The sequence below is a fragment of the Muntiacus reevesi genome, chromosome 2 (genome assembly GCF_963930625.1).
Source record: "Muntiacus reevesi chromosome 2, mMunRee1.1, whole genome shotgun sequence".
NCBI lineage: Eukaryota > Metazoa > Chordata > Mammalia > Artiodactyla > Cervidae > Muntiacus > Muntiacus reevesi.
The window spans coordinates 193,225,034-193,246,616 of NC_089250.1; the positions used below are offsets into that span (position 1 = coordinate 193,225,034).

General features: G+C 46.8%; 1 protein-coding gene across 2 annotated transcripts in view; it reads left to right on the plus strand.

Moving 5' to 3' along the window:
* The window catches only part of ABCC1 (ATP binding cassette subfamily C member 1 (ABCC1 blood group)), a 149,296-nt gene that overhangs the window by 36,140 nt on the left and 91,573 nt on the right, over positions 1-21,583 (plus strand). For both annotated transcript variants that reach the window (XM_065924403.1, XM_065924405.1), the window contains exons 2-5: positions 13,310-13,486; positions 16,300-16,425; positions 18,962-19,099; positions 20,264-20,389. In XM_065924403.1, the coding sequence (XP_065780475.1) occupies positions 13,310-13,486; positions 16,300-16,425; positions 18,962-19,099; positions 20,264-20,389 (567 nt within the window). The remainder of the gene's footprint in view (positions 1-13,309; positions 13,487-16,299; positions 16,426-18,961; positions 19,100-20,263; positions 20,390-21,583) is intronic.

Below are 21,583 nucleotides of genomic sequence, written 5' to 3' on the forward strand. Positions count from 1 at the left end.
CAGGCCCCAGCCAAGTGTCTATGAAGCTGTGTCGGCCAGGCCGGGGCTGTTGGGGTAGCACTGCAGAGACCCTGGGCTCTAGCAGTGGGGGGCAAGTGGTACCCGGGCGCTCCTGGGACAATCAGAGCTGAGCTGAAAGGGCCGGTCAGCATCCCAGCAGATGGTGTGAGGTCTTGCCTGAAGCTGGCCAGACTGTGATGGCTTCTGAATCTGACCCAGCTAAGGGGAGCAATGGTGTCCCTGGACATCCATAGAATGTTTGGGATGGACCAGAATAAACCCGAGGGTGTGGTAGGCAGAATGGTGGCTTCCCCACAGATGGCTATAACAAATCCCCTGAACCTGTGACTGTGTTACGGTTATGTGGCCAAAGGAATGAAGATGGAACTAAGGTTGCTCATCAGCTAACCTTGAAAATATGCCATCGTTTTGGGTTATCTGGGCAGGCCCAGGGTAATCACCAGGGTCCTTTATTATAAAGTGGAAGAGGGAGACGGAAGAGAGAACCAGAGAGATGGCAACGTGAGGAGGATGTGACCTGATGCTGCTGACTTTGAAGGAGGATGAATGGGCCGTCAGCAAGGAATGTGGGCGGCTTCTAGGAGCTGGAAAAGGCGAGGGAATGGATCCTCCCTGAGAGCCTGCAGAAGGAATTCAGGTCTGACAGCACCTTGGCTTTAGCCTGGTCAGACCAATTTCAAATTTCTGACTTCTAGAACTATGGGATAGAAAAAAAAATCAGTGTTGTTTTAAACCATGATGTTTATGGTATAGATAATTTGCATCAGCAGTTGTAGGAAGCTGTTAAAGGTAATTGGTTCTGAACTTGGTGGTGTTTGGGTATGTTCACATCTTCTTCTCGGCCCAGATACCCTGTGGGTAAAGGCATGTGCTCCAGAAAATCCTGTTAAAATTCTTACATTGCCCATCACTAGGAGTTGTCAGGGATGGGGTGACTCAGTAGTCAAGCTTCCTAGGTTTGAGCCTCAGTCTCATCCCTTACAAACTGTGTGATCTTAGGCAAATTATTTAACTTCTCTCTGTCACAGTTTTCTCTTTTACCAAATCGGGGTCAAAACAGAACCTCCCTTCCGTGTGATCGTTAAGAATAAATGAGTTTATTCACATGAAGTGCATGGAAGCAATGCCTGGCATATAGTTAGTGCTCAGTTAAAGCTAGGTGGTATTTTTATCAATACATTGCCATATTGAGTGTAATGCTATAAACTTCATTTATTTTTATTACTGATGTAAGAATTAAGGTTAGTGACAATAACTCTTTATCAAGTGTTAATATATGACACTGAGCCCTGGACCCATAGCTATAGGAGATAAGTATTCTTAGCCATCCTATCTTTTTGCCTTTTCATATTGTTCATGGGGTTCTCAAGGCAAGAATACTGAACTGGTTTGCGATTCCCTTCTCCGGTGGACCACGTTTTGTCAGAACTCTCCACCATGACCCGTCTGTTGTATGTGGGCCTGCTGGCCCATGGTTTCATTGAATTAGACAAGGCTGTGGTCCATGTGATCAATTTGATTAGTTTTCTGTGATTGTGGTTTTCATTTTGTCTGCCCTCTGTTGGATAAGGATAAGAGGCTTATGGAAGCTTCCTGATGGGAGAGGCTGACTGAGGGCGAAACTTGGTTACAAATTGGGAAAAGAGTGCGTCAAGGCTGTATATTGTCACCCTGCTTATGTAACTTATATGCAGAGTACATCATGCAAAATGCCAGGTTGGATGAAGCACAAGCTGGAGTCAAGATTGCTGAGGGAAATATCAGTAACCTCAGATATGCAGATAACACCACCCTTATGGCAGAAAGCGAAGAAGAACTAAAGAACATTTTAATGAAAGTGAAAGGAGAGATTGAAAAAGTTGGCTTAAAACTCAGCATTCAGAAAACTAAGATCATGGCATCCAGTTCCATCACTTCATGGCACATAGATGGGAAAACAATGAAAACAGTGAAAGACTTTATTTTGGGGAGCTCCCAAATGACTGCAGATGGTGAGTGCAGCCATGAAATTAAAAGTTACTTGCTCCTTGGAAGAAAAGCTATGACCAACCTAGATAGCATTTTAGAAAGTAGAGACATTGCTTTGCCAACAAAGGTCCATCTAGTCAAAGCTATGATTTTTTCAGTAGTCATATATGGATGTGAGAATTGGACCATAAAGAAAGCTGAGCACCGAAGAATTGATGCTTTTGAGCTATGGTGTTGGAGAAGACTCTTGAGAGTCCCTTGGACTGCAAAGAGATGCAAGCAGTCAATCCCTAAGGAAATCAGTCCTGAATATTCATTGGAAGGACTGATGCTTAAGCTCCAGTCCTTTGGCCACCTGATGTGAAGAGCTGACTCATTGACAAGACCCTGATGCTGGGAAAGATTGAAGGTGAGAGGAGAAGGGGCTGGCAGAGGATGAGATGGCTGTATGGCATCACCGACTTGATGGACATGAGTTTGAGTAAACTCCGGGAGTTGGTGATGTACAGGGAAGCCTGGTGTGCTGCAGTCCATGGGGTCACAAATGGTCAGACATGACTGAGTGACTGAACTGAACTGATTCTTAGCTGTAGTCATAAATGAGGCTTAGAGACGTTAAATAACTTGTCTAAGGTCACACAGCAAACAGAGAAGAAAATTGGACGTGTAAGAAAAGGGACAAGGGTACAGATAGTTTTGAGGGGAAGGGACGAGGGGTGATGAGAAAAGAGAATAGGAAGAAAAGTGAATTCCAAGGTTTCAGCTGAAGAGCTTATAAATAATAGTAATAATCAATATTTATTAGGGCTTTTTATGATTCCCCATGAAGGAGATGATAGTACCTCCATTTTGCTGGTGGGCTTTTTGAGCCCGAGAGAAGAACAGTGACCTACCCAGCAGTGTGCTATTAGTAATGGTGTACCTGAGGCCTAAATTCACTTGTGTCAAATTCTAAATTGTATTGTTGAATAAAAGTTGATGCAGTGGATCAGAACTTCTACTACTAGGATGATTTGTGTTGTAGGTTCGAGTAAATTTACTTCAAACTTGTGTAAAAGTTGAATTTATTGGAGAGATTCGCTGGGAGGGTACGCTACAGGTGAAGCTTGACCCAGCAGCCCACAAAACACCAAGCTCCAGTTTCTTTCATCTCCGCCTTTCATGACATCAGCTTCATTTTCACACATGCCCTCGTGGTGCCGCCCCTTCCCTCCACTCCCGACTCTTGGTGCTTTCCTTATCAATGGCTGTTGTTCAGTTGCTCAGTCCTGTCCGACTCTTTGTGACCCCATGGACTGCAGCACGCTAGGCTTCCCTGTCCTTCACCACCTCCCGGAGCTTGCTCAAACTCATGTCCATTGAGTCAGTGATGGCTCAATATAAAATGGCTAAGACACCTGTAAACCCCATATCCTCACTCTGTATCACTGAGGACAAGGGAGCATGTGTCCTTGCAGTGATTGGATTGATTTGGACCACATTCTGGAGCTGCTGATTAGCAGGCTCATTCCCTGGAGCTTTGCCCTAAGCATGTGGCTGACCAAAGGATTTGTGTAAGAACAAGATCTCTGGCTGTCATCAAAAAAGGGAAAATATGTGTGGGCCTTGGACAGCTCATATCCACTGCAGTGTGACTTTTGGGAAAATGTCTTATCTTGCCTCAGTTTCCTTATCTGTGCAGTGGGGATAACAGCAGTGCTACTTCTCCTGAGGACTGCGTGATGAGCATGGCCCATCGTGCTCAGAACATGCTGGCTTTGAGCGAGGTAAGAGTACCACGTGACACCACACAATAGAAGTTTTATGAACTCCCAAAGTTTGTGGGCCAAGCAGGCTTGGACCGTGTTCCACAGATCCTTGAATTTCAACGCTGGGGAGAGAGGGCCATGAAAGGGTGACAAAGGTGTTTTGCGAAGAAAAACCTCAATTGCAGGGATCGAGGGTGCCCTTTCTTTCTCTAAGATTTTCTTGGACCAGAGCCCCCGAAATGCAGAGCCTGGGCCAGTGCTGTTGTGCATGTTCTAGACCGAATCTCCTGTCACTGAACTTGTTTTCCAGCAATGGAGCTGACTGTGGCTCAGATCATGAACTCCTTATTGCCAAATTCAGATTTAAATTAAAGAAGGTAGGGAAAACCACTAGACCATTCAGGTATGACCTAAATCAAATCTCTTACGATTATACAGTGGAAGTGACAAATAGATTCAAGGGATTAGGTCTGATAAGAGTGCCTGAAGAACTATGGACAGATATTCCGACATTGTACAGACCATCCCCAAGAGAAAGAAATGCAAAGAGGCAAAATGGTTGAGGAGGCCTTGCAAATAGCTGATAAAGCAAGAGAAGCTAAAGGCAAAGGAGAAAAGGAAAGATTTGAATGCAGAGTTCCTAAGAATAGCAAGGAGAGCTAAGAAAGCCTTCCTCAGTGATCAAATGCAAAGAAATAGAGGAAAACAATAGAGGGGGAAAGACAAGAGAGCTCTTCAAGAATTTTAAGGTACCAGGGGAACATTTCATGCAAAGATGGGCTCAATAAAGGACAGAAATGGTATGGACCTAAAAGAAGCAGAAGATATTAAGAAGAGGTGGCAAGAATACACAGAACTGTACAAAAAAGATCTTAATGACCCAGATAACCACGATGGTGTGATCACTCACCTAGAGCCAGATATCCTGTATTTCAAAGTCAAGTGGGCTTTAGGAAGCATCACTATGAACAAAGCTAGTGGAGGTGATGGAATTCCAGTTGAACTATTTCAAGTCCTAAAAGATGATGCTATGAAAGTGCTGCACTCAATATGCTGGCAAATTTGGAATACTCAGCAGTGGCCACAGGCCTGGAAAAGGTCAGTTTTCATTCCAGTCCCCAAAAAAGGCAATGCCAAAGAATGTTTAAACTACTGCACAATTGCACTCATCTCACACACTAGCAAAATAATGCTCAAAATTCTGCAAGCTAGGCTTCAATAGTACATAAACCATGAGCTTCCAGATGTTCAAGCTGGATTTAGAAAAGGCAGAGGAACCAGAGATCGAATTGCCAACATCCATTGGATCAGAAAAGCAAAAGAGCTCCAGAAAAGCATCTATTTCTGCTTTATTGCCTATGCCAAAGCCTTTGACTGTGTGGATCACAACAAACTGTGGAAAATTCTTAAAGAGATGGGAATATCAGATCACCTTACCTGCCTCCTGAGAGATTTGTATGCAGGTCAAGAAGTAACAGAACTGGACATGGAACAACAGACTGGTTCCAAATTGGGGAAGGAGTACGTCAAGGCTGTATATTGTCACCCTGCTTATGTTAACTTATACTCTGCATAGAGTATATTATCTGCATGAGAAATGCCTGGCTGGATGAAGCACAAGCTGGAATCAAGATTGCCGAGAGAAATATCAATAACCTCAGGTACACACGGCAGAAAGCGAAGAACTCAAGAGTCTCTTGTTGAAAGTCAAAGAGGAGAGTGAAAAAGCTTACTAAAACTCAACGTTCAGTAAACTAAGATCATGGCATCCGGTCCCATCACTTCATGGCCATTAGATGGGGAAACAATGGAAACAGTGAGAGACTTTATGTTTTTGGGCTCCAAAATCACTGCAGATAGTAACTGCAGCTTTGATGTTAAAAGATGCTTGCTCTTTGGAAGAAATGCTATGACCAACCTAGACAGCATATTAAAAAGCAGAGACATTACTTTGCCAACAAAGGTTCATCTAGTCAAAGCTATGGCTTTTCCAGTAGTCATATATGGATGTGAGAGTTGGACTATAAAGAAAGCTAAGTGCCGAAGAATTGTTGCTTTTGAGCTGTGGTGTTGGAGAAGACTCTTGAGAGTCCCTTGGATTGCAAGATCCAACCAGTCCATCCTAAAGGTAATCAATCCTGAATATTCTTTGGGAGGACTGATGCTGAAGCTGAAACTCCAGTCCTTTGACCACTTGATGAGAAGAACTGACTCATTGGAAAAGACCCTGATGCTGGGAAATATTGAAGGCGGAAGGAGAAGGGGACGACAGAGGATGAGATGGTTGGATGGCATGACTGACTCTATGGCCATGAGTTTGAGCAAGCTCTGGGAATTGGTGATGTACAGGGAAGCCTGGCTGCTGTAGTCCATGGGGTCACAAAGAGTCGGACCCATCTGAGAGACTGATCTGAACTGCTGGAAGCTCAGCAGAATTGGGGCATTGTTCCAACCAGCTTGATTTCTGGAACTCCATGTGTGAGGAAGCAGAGACCCTGAGGAGGAAGACTAGTGTTAGCTGTCATCTCTGGGATTGGGGGCAGGAAGTAGTTGGTAGTGTCCATGAATCCTCCTTCCTTAAGCCTTTTAATGGCCCTGAGCATTCCCTGTTTCCCCCGGAAACCCTCAGTAGAGGGGACCCCACTGCCTGTCTCCAGGAGTTATCAAGGGCACAGGGGCAGGGGTCAGTTCCCTTGGACAGTTGTTGTTGTCACTAAATCTTATCCGACTCTTTCTTGACCCCATGGGCTATAGCCCTCTAGGCTCATCTGTCCATGGGATTTCCCAGGCAGGAATGCTGGAGTGGGTTGCCATTTCCTTCTCCAGGGGATCTTCCCCACCCAGGGATTGGGCCCTGGCCTCCTGCTTTGGGAGGAAGATTCTTTCCCACTGAGCCACCAGGGAAGCCCGCTTTGGACAAAGGGTTCATCAGAGAGCTGGCCAGTGAAGAACACACCAGAGGTCCCTGACCTTGTTGCATCACCGCTGTGACAGTTGTGTCAGGACCACTACTGGGGGGTAGTTGTCGCCGTGGGGGTGGTGCAAGTTCAAGGTCACGGTCAGATTTCCTCTTCTCAAGCCCCTCTTCCTTCCGCCTCTGCCCTCTCCATCAGGGCTGGCCATCTGGCACTGAGGAGGAAACTGCCTTCTGCAGAATAAACCCCTTCCCTTTGCTAAGCATTTCTCCGACCTCTCCTTCCCCGGAGTTCTGTGTCCTCAGATGCTCCCAAGTTTCCGCTTGCTCACTTCCAAACTTGAACTTTTCTTTGTCCTTGAAGCTTCCTAATGCTCGGCCGTGCTGAGGGTAGCGGTGGTGGTTATTATTAATTATTGGTCTGCAGCTAATAGCCACCACTTACTATCTCTAGACCATGCCAGCTTGTGAAAAGCACAGTCCCATATGATAGTTCTTCCAGGCGTGCGTGTTTGGCCTGGCCACACTGCTAAGGAGATGGAGGCTTGGAGACATTAAGTGACCCGCCCAGGTGCAAGTGCTGTCAGCGCCTGACTTTTAATCTGCATCCATCTGACCAGAAAGCCTGGGTCATAGTCAAGTTCTACCTGGATGGATTGTTTTCTGAAAAACAAAGTAGGAAATAAGGCTGGGGAGGGGAGGTGTGGTTTGGGTCATTTGTTTACTCAGTACCCCCTGCTGGGTGAGGAGGAGGAGAGTCAGAAGTCCTGGCAGGACAGAGGTACTGATGGACGCCTATGTCATCATTGCAGTGTGGGGGGGCTCTGTTCTCATAGTTTGGGGAGTGAGGCTGCTTTTTTTTTTTTTTTAATAATTTTGTTTATTTATTTATTTTGACTATGCTGGGTCTTTGTTGCTGCTTTTCTCCAGCTGCAGTGAGCGGGGCCCACTCTCCAGTTGCGGTGCATGGACTTCTCATTGCAGTGGCTTCTCTTGTTGCAGAGCCATGGGCTATAGGCACGCGGGCTTCAGGAGTTGCGGCTCCTGGGCTCTAGAGCTCAGGCGCAGTAATTTTTTTTTTTTTCTTTTTTTTTTTTTTTTTTTTTTTTTTTTTTAAATTTTTTTATTTTTCAGTGGGTTTTGTTATACATTGATGTGAATCAGCCATAGAGTTACACGAATTCCCCATCCCGGTCTCCCATTCCACCTCCCTCTCCACCCGATTCCTCTGGATCTTCCCAGCCCAACAGGCCCGAGCACTTGACTCATGTCAGGCGCAGTAATTGTGGTACACGGGCATTAGTTGCATCCCAGCCTGCGTGATCTTCCTGGATTGGGGATTGAACTTGTGTTTCCTGTATTTCAGGTGGATTCTTTACCACTGAGCCGCCAGGGAAGCCCAGGAGAATGGTTTCTTAAAGGAGGTGTCTCTGAGTTGGATTTTGAAGGATGAGTAGGAGTTTGCTGCTATGGAAAGGCAGGAAGAGCATCTAGCAAGACATATCCCAAAGCACCATTCAATGGACCAGCAATTGGGGAATGCATTAAAGGCAGGGACCACAGGCCTTCCTAAATCTCTAGTTCCTTGAGTAGTGCCTGACACAGGCTTGATAAAGGCTCCTTTGAATGAACTGCCAAGTTGACACATTGGGAAATGGGGCGGGAGAAATCGTAGAAGAAACAGATGGAGCTTGAATGTGGATGTGGAAGGCCTCATGAAGCAAGCAAAAATCGGCTCTGAAAGGCGACCGGAAGCTATTGGAGGTTGTTACCCAGGGGAGATGGGTGTTCAGATCTGTCCCATTTAATAACGCATAGGTATTTAAGCCTATGGTTTTTTCCTCTAACGAGAAGAAACTGACTGCTTTTAAACACACAGAGTGGCAAAATCTTCAGTTTCATTCATCATTAAGAAGAAAGGAAGTTGAGCTACAGGGAGATATTTTCCACTATCAGATTGGCAGAGATCAAAAGCTTATAATATACTGTAGTTTGGGAAGCAATTACCCTGGTACCTTGTGTGGTGCAGAATAAACTGATGGTACCCATTGGATTGAGCGACCGTTTAAATGCATACACCCTTTGATCCAGCAGGTCCACGTCTAGAAAGTTATCTTACAAATATGCTTGCTTTGTGTGAAATGAGGCACTTCCTAGATTTATTCACTGCTTCACTGTAAGAGCAGCCCAATGCCCCATTAGCTGATTATATAAGGTCAAGCCCATCCATACGATGAAAGACGAAACAGCTGGAGCAAAGGATGAGGAAGTGTGCAAAGTAGAATAATCTCTCAGATCTGTCATGAAGAGATGAAAGGAAGGTACAGAACAGGGTATGAAGTATGTTTCTCTCCATTTGATTATAGAAGATACATATTTATTTTTGTTCTAGATGCATAAAATGTTTCGTGGAAGAATACACAAGAAATGGATGGTGTCGCCTCTAGAGAGAGGGACCAGTTTGCCAGTTTGGGACGAGGAGGGGAAGTTGGCTTGTCACTTCTACCCTTTGTTCAAAAGAAATGAAGTTGAACTAGCAAGAATAAAACAGATCTCTGGCACTGACAGAGGTCAATTTCTAATATTAAGGGAAAAAAAGTGAGGTGCCAAACATGTATGTATTATGGCACCTTCGGGGGAAACAAAGTGGATAAACTATATTTAGAGGAATAACAATATATTGTTAGCAATATAGTAGTTTTGCCTGTGGGGTAGGAGGGGAGAGCTTTGAGTTCAGGGAGCAAGACTTATTTTTCACAGTGTACCATTTTGGGTAGTTGGGGAAGGTTTAGCACATAGATGTGTTACCTATTAAAAGTAAATTAATACGAAGAGAGGCCAAGTGGACACATTGGGAAATGGAGCAGGAGAAATCGTAGAAGAAACAGAGGGATGAATGCCTGGGTGGACAGGTGGGTGGATGGATGCATGAATCAGTGGGTGGGTAGGTGGGGGGGGAGGGTGGATCATTGGATGGGTACATGGGTAGAGGAGGTGGGTGGATGGATAGACAGGTAGATGGATGGATGACTTGGTGCCTGGATGGGTGGGTGGGTGGATGGAAGGGTTCACAGATGAGTGGATAATCATATCTGTGGATGCATGTATATATGTATAAGCTAGAAAATTTATTTGGCTGTGATGGGGAGGACTAGGTGAGGCCCAGAGGGTCTGGAGGCAGGGTGTGGCTAGCAAGCTACTCCAGCAGTCCAGTCAAGGAATAATCGGGGCAAGGATCAGGTGATTGAAATGTCTCATATACGAACCAAGCTTCTTATATACATAGAGAAGTGAAGTGAAAGTCGCTCAGTTGTGTCCGACTCTGTGACCCCATGGACTTAGTCCATGGAATTCTCCAGGCCAGAATACTGGAGTGGGTAGCCTTTCCCTTCTCCAGGGGATCTTCCCAGCCAAGGGATTGAACCCAGGTCTCCCACATTGCAGGCGGATTCTTTACCAGCTGAGCCACAAGGGAAGCCCTTCCCACAGGGAAGTTATATACATAACTCTATATTAAGTTTCGGTATTGTTTTCTTAGTACAAAGGCAAATTCCTTTGGAATGAGTTTTTTCTGGCCAGAATCTGCTTTGTATATAATAACTACCAACAGTTAAATCCCCCTTTGCACCATCATCTTAAGAATTTTAGGTGTGAAATCAATTAAAATAATCAGTCTTTGATATAAACTACTCCTCTTCATGATCAGATAAATAATTTCCAAGGCTGTCTTCCAAGTGCCCAAGTCTACAGAGTCATGAACTTTGTCCTTTTTAGGGTTTCTTTTGTCTAGAAGTTTCCTAGCTAAATTCCTTTGTGTTGACCTTTTACAGTTTATTTTTTCAATAATTCCTTGTTCTTGCTTCTGGAAAAATAACCATTTATATCATAGAATAATTATACCTCTGAAGAACCAGTTTGGGTACTTAATACTAGATCTTTCTCTCTCTGTTTTTAAAGTCAAATCTTTTCTTCTTCTTCCTTTTTTTCCTCTTTAACCATCTTAACCATTTTTAAACCTAGACAGTGTATTTAAAAGGAGAGACATCACTTTTCTGACAAAGGTCTGTATAGTCAAAGCTGTGGTTTTTCCTGTTGTCATGTATGGGTGTGAGAGTTGGACCATCAAGAAGGCTGAGTGCTGAAGAATTGATGCTTTTGAATTGTGGTGCTAGAGAAGACGCCTGAGAGTCCCTTGGACAGCAGGGAGATCAAACCAATCAATCCCAAAGGAAATCAACCCTGAATATTCATTGGCAGGACTGATACTAAAGCTGAAGCTCCAATATTTTGACCCCCTGATGGGAAAAGCCTACTCATTGGAAAAGACCGTGATGCTGGGAAAGAGTGAGGGCAGGAAGAGAAGGGAGCGGCAGTGGATGAGATGGTTGAATGGCGTCATTGACTCAGTGGACAGGAGTTTGAGCAAACTCCGGGAGATAGTGAAGGACAGGGAATCCTGGCATGCTGCAGTCCATGGGGTTGCAAAGAGTCGGAGACGACTGAGCGACTGAACAGCAGCAACCATTTTTAGGTGTACTGCTCAGTAGCGTTAAGTATGCTTGACTGGTACACATCTAGGTCTCTTTTATAAAGCTCAGAACATATATTTTGATTGATCATCAGATGTAAAATGGTCTGCTTGTTCTCGTTACTTTTTATTCTATAACGTTCTTTGATGTGGCTTTAAAGCTTGCGTGGAATTTTAAGAATCCAGGTTCCTTGGAGATCCTTGGTTGTCTCTCTTAATCTGATTCCGGGAAGGCTGTTGGAATCAGAGGTGTCTGGAGAGCACCCATCCAGCGGTGGGGAGACAGTGCTGTGGGGAGGGGGCTGCATGAGGACTGGCCAGCTGGACCTCATGAACCTTACCCAAAGACTGGCTCCTTCCTGCTGCTGCTGCTGCTAAGTCACTTCAGTCGTGTCTGACTCTGTGTGACCCCATAGACAGCAGCCCACCAGGCTCCCCTATCCCTGGGATTCTCCAGCAAGAACACTGGAGTGGGTTGCCATTTCCTTCTCCAGCGCATGAAAGTGAAAAGTGAAAGTGAAGTTGCTCAGTCATGTCCGACTCTTCGAGACCCCATAGACTGACTGCAGCCACCAGGCTCCTCCATCCATGGGATTTTCCAGGCAAGAGTACTGGAGTGGGGTGCCATTGCCTTCTCCTGGCTTCTCCCTAGTTCCTCCTAATGGTTTTGAAACGGGAATCTGGGCCCAGTGCTGCCAGACTTTCTGTTTTTTTATTTTTTAAAGAGACACTGGAAATCCAATTTTTATATGAAATGTCCTCATTTTTAAGTGTTGGCAGCTAAACTAAGATTTTTTTTTTTTTAAGGCATGTTTAAAATACCGATGATAACAGGAGATCATCTCTGTGGGCCTAATCAGCCTGGGAGTCACCTGTTTCAGACCTCTAATTTTATCCCGCCTAATTATGGTAGAGATAGGAAATTGAAACCCCTGGACAGGGTAATACCTTTCACCAAAGTCTTGTAACAGTTCAGTGGTCAGATCAGGGCTTGAATTAAAATTTCCATTACAGAAATCTGAAGGCTGGTTGAAGTGTTTTTTCTTGGGCAGATATACCTGCTTTATTTATGTATGTGTTTATCTTTTTAACTATTTGGCGTTGTCTCTTAGGAAACACAGGTGGCTTCTTAAAAAGATAAAAGTAAAATAGATTTGTTTCTGAGCCTGGATAGCTTTGTGGTCAAACGCAGGAACTCCAGAATCGAATTGCCTGGGTCTGAGTCAGGCTCCAGGTCTTACCAAATAACAGGGTAGGTACTGTGAGATACTGGGTGAATCACTGAACTGCTCTGTGCTATAGTTTTCCCTTCTAAGAAAGAAATGATGAAGTAATTATAGAATTAAAGGAGATAATACATACAAAGAACTTAGAATAGGGCCTCAACACAGAACTGCAGTTTGAGTGTTATCTATAGTGGTGGTGCTGTTGGTGGTCATGCTGCTGATGGTGGTGCTGATGCCAGTGACAAAGATGGTGGTGCTGATGATGGTGGATGATGGAGTTGCTGATGCCATTGACAAAGATGGTGGTGCTGATGATGGTGGATGATGGCGATGCTGATGCCAGTGACAAAGATGGTGGTGCTGATGATGGTGGATGATGGCGATGCTGATGCCAGTGACAAAGATGGTGGTGCTGATGATGACTGCTATAGTGATGCTGATGGTGCTGATGAAAGTGATCATGATGTGATCACTATCATGTGATCACTGATGCATTGGTACAGTGATATGGGGATCATAGGGATGATAAGATTATTAGAAAGCTCTTAATTCACAGAATTGTGAAGTAGGCATGATTTATGACTGTGATTAAAGGATGAGTCAATTTACAGGAGAATACCCTTTAGGATTCCTTTAAGTGGTGGTCTCCATCTTTTGTACGATAATGAAACCTGTGCTTTACTGTCTCAGGAACTTATCTGTGAGGTAAGGTGAGACATAACCTTCATTCGTCATTCTTTGTTTGAAGTCTTTCTGGCTACTGATCTTTCCAGTTTGCCTGTTCTGCCTGGGAGGGCATCATAGTTCTTAAACCCCTCAGCAGGTAGTTTTGAACTCTCCGCAGGCCCCTGGTCCGCTCTTTTGGGGGCATCCTGTTTACCCGCGCCTGTGTTTGTGTCTGCAGGAGTGGAACGTCACGTGGAACACCAGCAACCCCGACTTCACCAAGTGCTTTCAGAACACCGTCCTCGTGTGGGTGCCTTCCTCTTACCTCTGGGTCTGCTTCCCCTTCTACTTCCTCTATCTCTCCCACCATGACCGGGGCTACATTCAGATGACACATCTCAACAAAGCCAAGACTGTAAGTCTCGTGGGATTTTATCGTGATGTGCGTATTGGGGACTGGGGTGTGTGCTGGGCGGGGAGGACTGGGTGTGAAAACTGACATGTTGCTTCTGCTTAATTGACCCTGAGCTGCCTTTTACTAAGGCACAGAATAATAATGTGCTGAATAAGGCCTGGGGCTCTGAATTCAGACGTGGCAGAGGTTGGCACTGCCACTTATTAACTATATGACCTTGAGCAAATTTCTTTCTTCCTTCCAGTTTTATTGAGTTATAATTGACACACAGCACTGTATTAAGTTTAAGTGTACAGGATAGTGATTTGACTTACGTAGGTCATGAAATGATTATCTCAGTAAATTTCATGAACATCCACCATCGCATATAGATACAAAATTAAAGAAATGAGAAGACATTTTTTTTTTTAAGAATTTTTTTTCCTTGAGCAAATTTCTTAACCTCCTCGAGCTTCAGTTTCCCCATGATTACAGTGGGGGTGATAGACTCTATCTCATGAGATTATATGGAGGTCTTCCTCCTTGATCAAGGATGTCTTTTTAATTAAAAAAATTTTTTTATCTTGAAATAGTTTCACACTGCAGAAAAGTTGCAAGGATGATATTAAGTACTCCCTCAGCCCTGAATACCCATTATTTATAGTCACCGATTTTTAACATTCTGCCACATTTAACATTTTAACATCCTCTTACTCTTTTGCTCTCTCCATATACACATAGTATTTTTTTTCTGAATTATTTGAGAAAAACTAGCATCCACCATGCCTCTTTGCCCCTTCTTCAGTGTATCTTTTCTCAAAACAAGGATAGTCTGTTATGTAACAACAGTACAATTAAATGCAGGAAATTTAACATGGACCCTATACTTAAAAAAAAAACCAAAAACTACTATGTATATTCCACTTTTGTCACTTGTCCCAATACTGTCCTTTCTAGCATCCCCTCCTCCTTTCCCCAACTCAGGGTCATGCATTGCACTTAGTCAGACTGTTTTTTCTGTTATTTTGGAAGAACTTTTCACCGTTTTTTGTTTGTTTATGACGCTGGCATATTTGGAGAACATGGGCCAGTTAATTTAGAGTCAGTTCCTCAACTTGGGCTCTTGGGACCATGTTTTCTCACGGTTTGATTCAGTAATGTCTGTCTGGCTGGAGAACTACAAAAGGGCCATGAAGTCCCTCTCTGGGTTACGTCTAAGGCCACATGGTGTCCATCTGCCCCTCATTGATGGGCTTAATTTTGGTCATCCGGTCAGCAAGTCTGTTTCTCCTCTATACAGGTGCTGGTATGCCCCTTGTAAGAATGAGCTTTACATGTATATGTATGTATATATCCTGTATATGTGTGTGTGTATGTGTGTATGTGTGTGTGTGTGCATTCCACTTTCTCCTCTTAGCATGTGTCTCAGTCCTTTATTAAAGCCCCATTTCCTGAGATTTATTTCCATAAGCCCTTGGCAAACAGGTAAACTTGAATGATTTTACCGAAGCTGTCCCCTTGCCTGTGATACCATTGCTCAGACCACATTCCAAGCCCATCTCATGCTGTCTGCTCCCCTGTCTTCAGCTGGATCTGGTGTCTTCCTCTTAGACCTCTGGCAGCAGTTTGTACTTTTCATGGAGAGCAGCATCTCCCTTTAACGTGTAAACCAGAGGACTTGCCTGGTGGTCCAGTGGCTAAGACTCCACACTTCCAGGGCAGGGGGCCCTGAGCTCAATCCCTTTGGGGAACTAGATCCTCCATGCCACAACTAAGACCAGGCACAGCCAAAGAAATAAACATATTTTTTAAAAAACTGTAAGATTTTGTCTGTGCCTTGCTGAAAAACACTCTAGTAACTTCTCATCGTAGGGAGTAAAACCTATCGGTGGCCCAGCTTGATCTGGCTCCAGGCTCCTCTTAAGCCACCTCCTGTCACACCCGCGGCTCATGCCATAGCAGGCATGAACCTGCCAAACACATTTCTGCCTCAGGACCTTTGCACTTGCCATGCCCTCTGCCCAAATTGTTCTCTCCCTCAAGTAGTCACTGTTGGCTCTTCACCTGATGGGAGAGGCCTTCTCTGACCACTCTATCTTACCTGTTTTATTTCTTCTCCCTGATGGCTCAGAAGGTAAAGAATCTGCCTGCAAGGAAGGAGACCCATGTTCGATCCCTGGGTTGGGAAGATCCCCTGGAGAAAGGCATGGCTACCCACTCCAGTATTCTTGTCTGGAGATTTCCATAGACAGAGGAACCTGGGGGCGGGCGGCTACAGTCCATGGTTTCATAGTCAGGCACCACTGAGTGACTAACACTTTCACTTTTCATGCCACTCATTCCTTTCTCACGTTATACTGTGTATTTTTTGGTTTGTTTCTTGCTTGTTGCATCCACTGGAATCACAGCTCCGTGAAGGCCATGACTTCTGTCTGTTTTATTCACCATTCTATCCTTCACATCTGTGGCCCATAGTAGGCCCCCAGTAGATTTTGGTTGGCTTAATATTGTTGGATGAATGGCCATCGTGTGAGGGCCCCCATGTAGGCCTTGGATGTTGATAAGTCAGAGACTTGAGTCTTCAGGTGCTGGGGAGAACAGTGACAGAGTCATGGCTGGGGTGCGGAGGAGACACAGACCATCACGGGACGGCCCGGATGCTGGCTCACCCTGCCTAGGACTTGACTGGGTCCCAGAGGATGTATACTGTGTCTGAAGACCACAGGCCATGGTTTAGGGGGTAGCCGGTTCCCCCAAGGCTGGGCTTTTTGCAGGGGTGCTGGGGGCAGTTCCAGGGCTGTCCATTGTAAGATGTGCATGTGCTTCTCTTCCAGGCCTTGGGATTTTTGCTATGGATCGTCTGCTGGGCAGACCTCTTCTACTCTTTCTGGGAAAGAAGCATGGGCAAGCTCCTGGCCCCAGTGTTCCTGGTCAGCCCAACCCTCTTGGGCGTCACCATGGTAAGGAGAGGCTGCCATTTGGAAATGAGAAGATCATGCAGTAGAAATACGGCTGTCTTGGGTGAATTTGGTTTGGTCTTGTTGGGAGGAGGGAGGAAAGGATGATGGAACTAAGGCCTGAAGAATGAACGGGATGTTAAAGTTGAAGGGGCTGGGGACATGGAGGATCCAGTGGAGAGACCAGCACGTGCAAATGTCCTGGGGTCAGAGCGGGGGAGATTGAGAGTTGGCTTGTGTGGTTGGGACAGAGGCAGTGAGGAGGGGCGCAGGGGAGCTGGAAGGGCAGGGGGCTGTCTCTGAAGGACCTTGAGCTTCAGGGTAAGCGGGTTTTGTCTTGTTTTTCAGTCCCAGAGTTGGGTTCCAGACCTTTTCTGCGCCACACACCCCTTTCTTCTTTGCCAGTCTGGTCTCAGAATAATGTTCTTAAAATCATAAAACACATAGGCTTGTGGAGGAAACCCGTCACACACACATATGTATATGTATGAAGATCTTAATGAGGTCCGTTTATGTTTTTTTTGCGTAGGGTAAAATTCACTCTTTTTCCTTGAACAGTTGATGAGTTTTGATAAACCAGTACGGTCAGGTGAGCACCATGTCCACAATGGAGATACACACCAACACAACAATTCATAACCCCCCGAAAGTCCCCTCGTGCTGCCCCTGCCCTCCCCAACACTCCCACTGCTATGTCTTCTGCCCCTGTGACTTTGCCTTTTCCAGAAAATCATGTGAATGGAACCATGCATGGAGCAGTTGGAGTCTGACTTCTCAGCCCCTGCTGTTCCAAAGACTTTTATTTATTTATTTTTTTTTCCCACAGTTGTTCAGTGTGTTTGATTGTCTGGACTGTATGGATTCTTCAGTTGCAGGACATTTGGGTTGGGAAACCAGTTATCTTTTTTTTTTTTTTCTCCTATTTATTTTTATTCGTTGGAGGCTAATTACTAGGAAACCAGTTATCTTTGATCACAGTTTGCAAAAGAGTAAACAGCAAAAACATATATGCTTCTTTGTTAGTGCATCTCAAATCAGGGTCCACCAGCAGGTGTGATGCCTCCTTAATTTCCAACAGCGATCCAGCATACATGATAGTTGGAGGAGATGCTTTCGCTTCTTGTTTTCGGGTGTGACTTCTAGTGGTGACAGATCCCCGGGCGCTGCTGATGCCCTTGTGGTCTGTTGCTTTCAGTGGTCATTGGTGGTGCTGATGAGGGAAAGCACAGCCATGATTGTTTCCCATCTGAGTTCATGGACCCCCTGGGTTCTATCCAGAGCCTCATGGACCCTGGGTTAAAACCCCTCACCCGAAAGGGAAAGGTGTGGCATGGCAGGCTGTGCTTCTTTAAGAGCTGAGTGTGGTGAGAATGGGCTGTGAGCAGGAGTGGAAGCCGGGAGGCCAGTAGGGGCCCAGGAGCACTTGGGTCAGGGGGCTGGAGGCTGAGACCAGGGAGAGCGGTGGGTGACCTGGGGGTGGCCTTGGTGGCACAGCCAGGTGCGTTGCTGATGGAGAGATGCAGGGAGGGAGGGAGACGAGAGGACCAGGGAGGACAGATGAGGACAGACATCCAGGCAGCTGGGGGCCGAGGGGCAGTGCCCTGGGTGCCCATAGCTCCTTGGGGATCCGGTTCGTGACTGTGACCAGCATTGGGGTCTGCCTCAGAGGGCTATCTGCGGAAGGGCGGGGGCATCTCCTTCTTTCAAGGAAAAGTGGTTTCATTGTTCTTTCTCCTCAATCACTAAGTCACATGTAAAACAGAAGTCATAGCTCAGGGTACCAGGAATGAATCCCCCCCCCACCGTCATTCTAATCAAGTTCCCTGAAGACAACTATGTATCTGTCTGTAGCAGGTTAAGTAAGTTTCCTGATCTGCAAACTGGTGCTCAGAACAGGTTGTACTGAGTCAGTGCAGGTGAGTGCATCCTAGGAGGCGGAGAAAAGAGAGGCTGAGTAAAGGAGAGCAGTTAGCACTGCTGCCCGAGCCAGACGAGCTCACTGCATCCGGGCTGAACTTCCTTCTGTAAATCAGGCGTTGACCCACAGCCTGTTTTTGTAAATAAAGTTTTATTGGCAGGCGACCATATCCACTCTTCCCTGTCTCATATGAGGCTGCTTTCATGCTCCAGTGCAGATTGGAGTGGTTATGAAAGAAACTCCATGGCCCACAGATCCTAAAATATTTACTCTCTGATCCTTTAAGAAAAAGCATGCCAATCTCTGTGATAAACTGATCTCCCCGCCCCCCCCCCCCCCAACTTTTCCATCCTGGATCTTGTTCAATTCTCATGGCTTTCGAGATGAATGCTGCTGTCACCTCCATTTTGCAGATGAGGCAGCAGAGGCTCAGAGAGGTTTGGTGACATGCCCAAGGTCACCCAGTGAGGCGAGAGCAGAGCTGGGACTGGAGCCAGGTCCTGCGCAGGCCACTCTGCTACCCCTGTCCTGGTGGCAGCCCTCCTCCGGGCCCCAGACTGGGCGGGCCGTGGGGACCCGACCTTCTCCTGACAGTTCTTGTTGCATGCTTCTCTCTTCCAGCTGCTTGCTACCTTTTTAATTCAGATCGAGAGAAGGAGGGGAGTCCAGTCCTCAGGGATCATGCTCACTTTCTGGCTGATAGCCCTGCTGTGTGCCCTTGTCATCCTGAGATCCAAAATCATGACTGCCTTAAAAGAGGTAAGTGACCTCGTTCCATGTCTTCCCTTAGCAGCGCCCAGGAGATGCCTGTTCCTTCTGACTCGTGTGGAAACCATGCATTTCCTTGGGGACCAGAGAATGGCTACCACGTGGGGATGGCTGCCATCTTCCCTGGGGATTCCCCCCCCCCCCCACCCCATGCTACCTTTGTTCTAGAAGCTTCTTTCCTCAAAGCCTCATTTGTCTGTGTCACTGTGGGGGCAGGAGCAGCTGGCAGATTCACACCACGCTTTGAGCCTCTGTCAGTGGTGAGAGCCGAGCAGGTCGTCTCTCCGTGTGTTTCGCCAGGAATGCAGCCTCGTGGGGAGTGGTGTTTGCAGGGCGACTGTCCCCAGGGGCCCTGGACTGGTTCCCACGTTGTGTTGGTGCCACTCCGGCTGGGAAGTGGCCCTTGTTGCTGCTCCTAGGAGTTGTGAGGAGTCTTGCTTCTCTCAGACTGTCCCGCTGTTCCCTGCCACCTTCAGGCTAATCGGAAGCTGGCATCAGGCAAAGCAAGGAGGCGTGACCGAACATTTATTGAGCACCTGCAGTGTGCATTTCAGGCGGTCTTAAGTAGTGATGGCAGCTGCCATTTGTTGAGTTTGTGTTTTCAGAGTGCTAGGCTGGGGAGTCTTTTTCGTGAATAATCTTACTGCCGTCTCACAGCCACCCTGGCAGGGTGTCTAGCCTCAGCAGGGATTGGCGTCTGGGGCCTGAGTCCTCCTTTTGTTTTGGGGGGGGGTGCTGTCCTGTGCTTTGAAGGATGTTTAGGGGCCGTGCCCGTGACCCTCCCACCCCTGGACAGAAATGTCTCCAGAAACTGCCAGATGTTCACTGGGAGGCAGAGTCGCCCCTCCTGTTGAGAGGAGGGGTCTGTTTGTAGGTGGGGAAACTGAGGCACAGAGAGGTTAAGTGAGCTGATCAAGCGCTACAGCCATGGCCAGTGTGCGCTGAGCCAGGCCTTGAAGGTAGGTCTGATCCACTCCCAAGCCTGGCGCTCCTCCCCAGGTCAGCTGCCCTGACCAGGCAGGGTGGACCACACCATGATGTAAACACCTGTCTTCTGTTCTCTCGCAGGGGATATAACCCGGGAGATAACTCAGCCCCTACAGCTGCTTCCAGAAAGTGATCTTTTCTGCTTCTCCTCCTTTCCCTCCTGTGCAGGATGCCCAAGTTGATGTCTTTCGCGATGTCACCTTCTACATTTACTTTAGCCTTGTGCTGATCCAGCTCGTGTTGTCCTGTTTCTCGGACCGCTCGCCCCTGTTCTCCGAAACCGTCAACGACCCCGTAAGTGTGATCACAGATGAGTGCAGAGACACGCGTGTGTGCATGTGAGTGTGTGCAGAAGACACAGTATAGCTCACATGGATATAAGCTGGTATTGTCCATCTGGGAACTCATTCTGTCTTCCCCAGACACTCGGCCATAGGTAACGTCTTCCTCCCCGCTTTACCGATGGAAAAACCGAGCCGCAGACGTGGCTGGAGGGTACTTAAGGAGGGTGTCCCATTCATAGTCGTAAACAGCTGTGTCTTCCAGCCCGTTTGGTGGGCAGAGTGGTTTTAGACAATACGATTGAACATTTAAATATCGGGAAATTCCACAGGCATTCTTAACTGTCCGGGTTTTCTAGAAAAGGGTTCTGGCAGCATCAGTGCAAGCGGTCGGCCAGTGCTGGGGCACGTGGCCCTGGTTTCCTGCCGCAGTCCTCACTGCTTCCTGGTGTGTTAGACAGTCTTGCTCCTCTCACCTGGCCCCTGGAGGATTTGAATCTGAGACCCCTGGTCTCCTCCATCAGTTTGAGGAAAATCCTGCTTGTGCAGAAGGGTATCAGTGGGCAGGGTGGGGGTGGCCGCTCTTGTGCTGGTAGGAGGACAGGGAACATGGCTGTTTATCACCCTGATCCTTCTCCTTTCTTCCTCCCCGCTTCCCTCCATCCTGTTTTCCTTCCTCCTCCCCCGTACTCCCTTCTTCCATTCAGGCCGAGTGCCAGGCTCTGATCTGGGCACAGGGCTGTAGCCGTGAATAAAGCAGAATTCTTGCCGCTCGGAGCTCACATTTCATGTGCAGGGGCACAGACAGTAACCCAGGGCCCAAGTGTATATCCTACCAGCCAAGTGGTGGTTAAAGCTCTAAAGAAAAACTCGAAGAAAGGGGGAGATGATGGTTGGGGGGTGTGTGTGGTTTTGATAAAAGCAATCAGGAAAGCCCACCTCACCCCATCCCCCCAGGAAACCTCACTGGAGCAGAGACCTGAAGGAGCGAGGGAGCCAGGCAGGCAGGTACCCAGGGGGAGAGGTTTCAGGCAGAAGGGTCGCGAGTGCAAAGGCCCTGGGGCAGGGCTGCCATGAATGTCGCCACCACAGCAGGAAAGGCCAGAGCAGCTGGAGCCACAAGAGACAGGAGGGGGCTGGGGATGGCCTCTGAGAGGTGGGACAGTCTCCTCTGGACCGGGCACACTGTTTGGATTTTGTTCCAGGA